Source organism: Phycodurus eques, chromosome 14 (assembly GCF_024500275.1).
Source record: "Phycodurus eques isolate BA_2022a chromosome 14, UOR_Pequ_1.1, whole genome shotgun sequence".
Lineage (NCBI taxonomy): Eukaryota > Metazoa > Chordata > Actinopteri > Syngnathiformes > Syngnathidae > Phycodurus > Phycodurus eques.
In genome coordinates this window covers 10,446,080-10,453,625 of record NC_084538.1, presented here as the reverse complement: position 1 = coordinate 10,453,625, position 7,546 = coordinate 10,446,080, and the positions used below count along the sequence as shown (strand labels likewise).

General features: G+C 39.1%; 1 protein-coding gene across 4 annotated transcripts in view; it reads right to left on the bottom strand.

Moving 5' to 3' along the window:
* The window catches only part of mboat2a (membrane bound O-acyltransferase domain containing 2a), a 50,084-nt gene that overhangs the window by 3,330 nt on the left and 39,208 nt on the right, over positions 1-7,546 (bottom strand). For all 4 annotated transcript variants that reach the window (XM_061696353.1, XM_061696354.1, XM_061696355.1 and 1 more), the window contains 5 exons: positions 4,149-4,335; positions 2,942-3,134; positions 1,831-1,934; positions 1,676-1,740; positions 1,408-1,540 (listed from right to left, as the gene is read on the bottom strand). In XM_061696353.1, coding sequence (XP_061552337.1) covers positions 1,408-1,540; positions 1,676-1,740; positions 1,831-1,934; positions 2,942-3,134; positions 4,149-4,335 — 682 coding nt within the window. The remainder of the gene's footprint in view (positions 1-1,407; positions 1,541-1,675; positions 1,741-1,830; positions 1,935-2,941; positions 3,135-4,148; positions 4,336-7,546) is intronic.

Genomic DNA, 7,546 nt, shown 5'->3' with positions numbered 1-7,546 from the left:
TGGGAGTGACAAACAGCTTGAAGCAAGCACACCTCCTATTTGTAGAAGTTTGCAAGCAATAGAGCGACAACAAGTACTCAGGAATACAAAAAGTGTTTCAATCATCTTAATCATGTTTAAAATGTGTGGGAGCGGCAAAAGTACACGCACAAACACACACACACGTTTTTATATAGCCACTATCAGTATTCTCATATTTACTGAGTGGTGCACACACTTTAATTGAAGTACTGTATCAGTATTGCATGAAAAGGTTTTTGTGGTGGGTTGTTTGTCTGCTAAGTAGCTGCGGTGAACACTAAACGCTTGTAACTCTGTTAAGAAGATGGAAAAAGTAAATATATGGAAGTTTCCAGAAACACTTCCTGGAACAACTATAGCGCCTAATAATAAACAAAATAAAAAAATAAACTTTTGTGTGACAAATCCGCAACTGGAAATCACTTGAGCAGTTTTTAATTTATGATGACAACAAACAAACCAACCCTATTTTCTACTTCTTATGTAGTGGGCAGAGCCAACTATTTATTAAAATAAGGATTATTACAGTATTTCTACCAGGGGTAAGCTCATTATTAGGGGTGAGACCTTTTATTTGTACAACAGCCATCATTCTATCCAAGTCAGTGTTTAAATGTTTGCAGCTTTCTCTCTTAACTCTGAAGTAAACTACAGCTTTACAGATGTCTTGTATGTTGTGTGTTAGTAATTGAATCTACTGTGGCACAGGTGATATCAGAAGTCACAATAAAGGTAATTGCAGCCACCTAGAGGAACCACTTGATATTTTGGGGTGGGGGGAAGGAGGTGTCTATTTGAGCATACTGCGTTTATTTATTCAAGGGGATGGCGATGAACTGGGCTAAGGGGTCTATTGCAGTGGAGCCCACTATTTGAGGAAATATGTATATACAGGTGCATTGCAATAAATTAGAATATCACAGAAAATGTAATTTATTTCAGTAGATTCATTTAAAAAAGTGAAAATCATATTATACAAATCAATTACATATATATATATATATATATATGTTCAGAAGGCCAATTCCTCCCTATGTCTACATAAAAAAATAATTTTGATAGCTTCTGTTTTTGTTATCTGTTTGCTATTAATTAAAATTATACAATACAGAATCTGGAAATATTTCACTCTGTGTAGTGAATCTATATTATGTATGAGTTTCACTTTTTGACTTAAATACTATTGAAAAAGGTTTTCCACAATATTACAATTTTTTCAGATACCTCTGCCCATGCATATCAAGATTAGCTGTCACATCTTGCCCCTGGCAGAAGTCATAACAAAAAAATCTTTGATGCATTTTGTATTAAACCTCAGTGGATTGTGTAGATGTACCGACTCTTCTGCCCGAGGAACTCCCCACTAGAACTATTGTGTGCACTTACTGCACGTGCCGCCATGGTCATGCCAATGCCACTGAGGAATGTCAGGTAGTAGCCCGGGTACACGCCGTGCCACATTGCTGACAGCAGGAAGGTGGCGGCAGTGGCGTTGACGGGACAGCGCTCGTAACACACCCTGAGGGAAGGATCGACGAGGAGTGTTTAGTTAAAGAATTTTGAAAGAAAATACATTAGGCTGAATTAATCCATGATATTAAAACACAACAAAACACATGACACTATGTAAATTACTCTTTATGTGTGCTTTTACCTTTTGAGCCAAAGAGATGTTTGGATGTTCCAGTTGTCAAGGAAAAGCTTGAAACTGGTGGCAAACTGAAAGCCCCCAAAATACAAGCGGTTAGATTATTGTTTCAAATGGGCACCAAGACGAAATGATGCTTCTTTACAATGAAATAATTTAACCTCAATGTCCAGAATTCTGAGGTTGGAAATAAGGTCCCACCGCGGGGAGCCATTTTTGTTGTAGCCATTGAAGCCGAACCCTGCTGCATTGTTGATGGCATCAGCTGCAAAGGAAACATACAAATGAATGCCACAAAACCTGCTTAGAATACTTGAATTAATATATGAAAGAGCAGTGAAGCGATGCAGGAGAGGATGCACTTTGCACATACAGCACCAGGGGGCGCTCTAATGTCAAGGTTTTTAAGGCTGGCGTTAAGATGCAGGTCCAAGTGGCCATTTTTGTCATAGCTGATATTTTGTTATATTTTATTTCTGTGTGTATTTTATGTGACACATATGTGATATGGCAATCTTTACACCAAACACATGAAACAACACACATGCACATATGCCCAAATTGCACACTGATGTAAATGACAGTAACCACTACATGAATCCACTGGCTGCAGTCGACAAGGATTTTGCATATTTAGCGATCAACACGCCTCTAATGGACATACTTAGACCACATTTATTAAGCTATATGTTTTTGCTGTAGTGTATATTTACAGGTGATGTTTTTTAATGTGTTTATTTGTATTGTTTGCGCAGGTGAGGGCGCGATTACGCTGCACGTCACACTGGCAGATATACATATCAGATTTTTATCCAGATTTGGAAGAAGCCTGATATCCGTTATTTAAATTTTTTTTGTCTTTCTGTGAACATTTTAAAAATGTAATTTATTACACTTACTATATGGTAAATCCTCAAGGGAAATTTTACCTTACATTCTGCTGTATACAGTATTTTTGTGTGTTCCCTGTCAGTTGACTGTCTGTTTTCGTACTAGAGCGGCTCCAACTACCGGAGACAAATTCCTTGTGTGTTTTTTGGACATACTTGGCAAATAAAGATGATTCTGATTCTGATTGCACACCACACAGAACCAAACCATAATTGTGCCAAAAAAACGGAATTGTGTCCCTTGAATCAGGCCGTGTAAATCCAGGACTGCATCACTGTATCACTTGTTAAGCATTTGGGGTACACTGAGTGTTTACCACTTCATGATGTAATTCGCTTTGATTCGCTATGTATCCTGGAGTCTGACCCTAATCGAACTCACCGAGTGTCCAGACAAAGTAGTACTTGGGTCTAAGCGCCAGCATGGCCAGGTAAAGGTAGACCACTTGTAGGTGGAACGGTGTGTTGTTTATGAAGTCTTCATCTATGGCGCGCTCCACTGGGATCAGCTTACACAGTGATAAGTAGATGGCCAGAGAGATGGCGCATGTACACAGCTTGGAGATGACATCATCCTAAATGGTGAGGAGAGAAAATAGAATCATCACAATGAAAATATAACAGTCTCAAACCACACCACAAAAAGTTACTAGATGTATTGCTCATCACTTATAAAAAGTCAATAGAGGGGGCAGATAAATCACTAAAAATCTTGAAGTTGGCAACACTGCATCCCCGGTCGTCATGGTATGAAAATATTTGAACCTGACTGTGACAAGCGATGATATCGTGTGTGTTGTATATTGTAATTCTTTATCCTTTGTGTATTTCAGGAAAACATTTCACCAACATGTTATTAAGATATCTTCGAAGAACTCTTTTGAATTGTGCAAAAAAATTTTAACTATGTCTCTTAAATAGACATGCACAATACAAGAACATTTGGCTTTAACAACCTTAATAATGTTTAATTTTAGTTTAGTTTTGACACTCATGGGGTAATAATTTCACAGTACGTTTCTTATTGTGTATTGTGGATGGCTTATGTACAGTAGATACATGAAAGGAGCAAATTGCTACAAACACCTCTCAGTACAGAGCAGTACCAATGGCAACTACAGTAATAAAACTAACACCGTTGACAGCGTCAATTGAAAGTGTTCATTATTATACAACTGTTCATTATTATCTTTGTACAGCTCTTGTATTGTATTACATCAGTGATTGCCAACCACTGTGCCACTGCACATTAGTGTGACATGAGAGATCATCATGGGAACTGATCCAATTTCCCTTAATTAGAATTAAAATTATTTATCGAAAATAAATAATGGATCTTTTATGCCAGCAATGTATATTGACAGACAGAAAAATGTTATGTTCTTCTACTACTACACCACGACCACCGCACATCATGCATATGTACTTTTTGACGTTTGACATGACATTTTGGGGTTGTGGTGTGCAGTGAGTTTTCTAATGCAAAATATGTGCCTTTGCTCAATAACGGTTGGGAAACAATGGAATATCGCACCCTGTGCTGTGTGTGGAATGACTGTGTACAGTATATAACAAGTTGTGACTCCAACCTTGGGGGATGGTTCACTCTGCTTCAGCTTGCCGTTCTCTTTTCCGTTGGCGTTCTCCTGGTAACGTGGTTCGTAGCACGTGCCCTCGATGAAAGCCATGTAGTCGTTGTAGGCGCAGGTGGGTCCCGCCAGGATGCCCATGAAGTTGCAGTTGTAGCTGAGGTACTCCAGCAGGCTGGGGATCCGCCTTTAGGGTGAGATGGAAAGAAGATGTGGATATAATATAATAATAATTGTGCACAGCAAGGCATTGAGGCATACAAGGACAGATGATGCAAATTTTGGAACAAAAGTCTTAGACACACATATGGACACACTTCTGACTCAATTCAATCACAAGTTTGGCCAGACCCCTTAGTTGCCCCTTAATCTTTCATCTTAATTTTACCAAGACTATTTCAATTCAAGGCTAGGTCCAACTACAGTGAATTTCCATGTATCGCGGCAATTCGGACCCGACCTCAACAGATGAAATTCTGCAATAGATACCATCAGGGTTCCTTCTAAACTGCATGCATGTAAAATTGCGCACTGCTCATACGGTCTCCGCGCACAGAAAATTTACGCTGCGCACAAAAAACCCCAAAAAACATCCAACCTGAATTGAAAATAAAATAAACACAAAAATTAATTCTGTGCTATTTTTCAATGTAAGTCAGTGAGTGCCCGGTGACTGGCTGCTCCAGCCAATCATGTGATTCCCATAAGTATTTACGCAACTAATCAAGGTCATTGACGGGCGTCTGTATGTGTCCCCGCAGGTGTTTCAGCTAGTAAAGCGGTGTGGCCAATGTGGAGGAAAGACACGCTAATGATGCTAAGTGCTAATTACGTTGATCCTTTTTAATAATGGCAAAACGAACGGGCAGTGGCACATCCCCTCACCAAGCCAAGTAAAAAGGAAATGTGATTCATTTAAGATGTAATGGATGTCGGAGTATGTGCAAACAGAAGAAAAAAAACTGGGTGAGATTTTTTGGTTTTCGAGCGAGATAGGTCTGCTCTGCATAACATGTTGCGAAGCCATTTTGGCAAGCAAGTTTTTGGTGTGGACAGAGCTGGACAACCTCAAGGGTCACAATGTGGATGCTTGTGGATATTTGGGCTACATTTCAAGCATCCAGTGCAGATTGTGATAGAGGCTTTTGTTTAATGAATCGTATCAAAACAGCATCCAGAAATCCTCTTGAAGTGGACCGTTTGGACCAGCTGATGCACATAAAGTCAAAGCTGCAGGCAGACGAAGCCATCAACCTGGAGAACGTGTACAACCATTGGAGACGTGAGAAGGACAGAAGGGAAAATAAAGGTTGCCGTCGGAAGTCTGAGCGACCAATACGAGACAATTTAACAAAGGTGATTTTTTTTCCCCCTCAGCCTTTTGTGCTTATTCTAGTGTAATAAATTAACAAATTTCATCTATAATGGTTAATAATGATTAAATGCTAAACAATGAGTAGTAGAAATGCTAATAAAAACTGTAATTATATATTTTACAGAGTTAATGGAATTTTTACAGTATCATATGTTTGTGCTACACCACACGTCATTATGGAAAACGTGAAAGTTTTAATGTGAACAAAATTTTATCTCTAAAAGGTGTACATGTCTCAGTTCTTTCAGGAAAGGAGCCCCACCCTGACCTTCACACCCATTATGAATCAAGCAGATGCGGCGGGGGGGGGGGGGGGTTGAAGTTCGAAAAACACAGGAAAAATAAGGTGAAATTTAAGCACTCAATCAGGTTTGTGCTCATCTAGTTTCATTTATTTCCAATTTTCATTTATGGATCTTGATCATTAAATATTGTCACTAGTTTTTGAGTTGTAGAAATTCAAATAAGTTACAGGACTCTCCCCCAGACCACACGTAACCACAGTGCACACGTCCTTTGCTCTTTGATTTTATGTGTTTGATCTTATGTGGATTGGCTGACAACCAGTTCCCGCCTCCTGCCCGATGACAGCTGGGATAGGCTCCAGCACGCCCGCGACCCAAGTGAGGAGAAGCGGCTCAGAAAATGGATGGATGATCTTATGTGTTGATTTATCTATTTTATTTGTTGAGTTTATCTCTTGTTTTTTTTTTTAATTCTACTGAGCATTTTGAGATTTGCTTTCAAATGGAAAGTGTGTTTAAAATAAAATTTATTATTATGATGTTGATCACAGTGGTTCAAGTTTGTGTGTTAGCTCAGACACATGAAAAATTAGAGGGAACATTGGATACCATATAAAAGACAAAAAAAGTACAGTTTTACCGCTGTCACACACTAAGATGCAATTAAACTTATTAAAATACACTTTTAAAGTATTCCTTAGCACCGTTTCTAACTCTCTCACTCATACAGTTCACCAAATAATAGGCAAAGTGTGCTTGCTCTCAAGATGTTTTGTCACTCAGAGTTAAAGATGACTGTAAAACTGAGTTAAACATTGTATATTAACACACAAAAATTCAACCAAACCAAATAATAACAAAGGTCCGCTAGCTTAATGCCAACATACAGTACACAGTAATGCATAAGGGCATAGACAGACTAACGAAAATGAGCATTTCTGTTATGGTAATTATAAACCTTCAAACAACTGCTACTTTGACACAGAGCAGCAACAGATACAAATAGAGCATACTACAATACTCACAAAGAGACATATACATTCTCTCTGAGAATAACGACTACCACTGGAGCTAAACTGGAGACATTCTCTTCTTTTTGCTCTGAATGACGCTGCATCTCTTGCAGTAGAACTGAGTGATGCCCAGCATGTTGCTGCACTATGTGGCACTACACTGAAGGCACCAACTCTAATTTTGGACTCGTGTGTAAACTTAAATAAAAAAACAATCACTTAAAAGTCAGTGATATAGCGGGGGCACAAACGATGAACCGCAATATAGCGAAAGAACACAGTATATGAGAGCAGTTTGGGTAAGGCACAAAGTAATGTGCATAAAAGGCATGTTGGATGAGTTTTATGTTGAAGTTGAGAGCTATCAGTTACCTCAACCCCTTCAGTGGTGTTCTTCTAGAATCTAGATAAATGGACAAAAAATATACAACAGACACACTCCTTCAATATATTGGAGTCTTCCCAGTCCTCCTTTGTGTCCCAATACCTTTGTCTATAGTGTACCTGGGCTTTACAATAAATCTCTCCCTTCATCCTCCCTTACATGTCAAGATGTCACTCCCACTGTCTGTTGTATCTCTCGTCTCTGCTCTGTTCAAGATGTTGTCACGTATTAAGTCCCTGACCTACTTCTTACATTCTTGCTGAACCTCCGCAGCCGTGCTCACTCCCGCAGCAAAATGCTTGAGGAAAGAGAAACCTGCCGTTGTAATGCATGCCTAATAGAGAGTTGGGACTTCCAACACGATGGATGCAGGTCACACC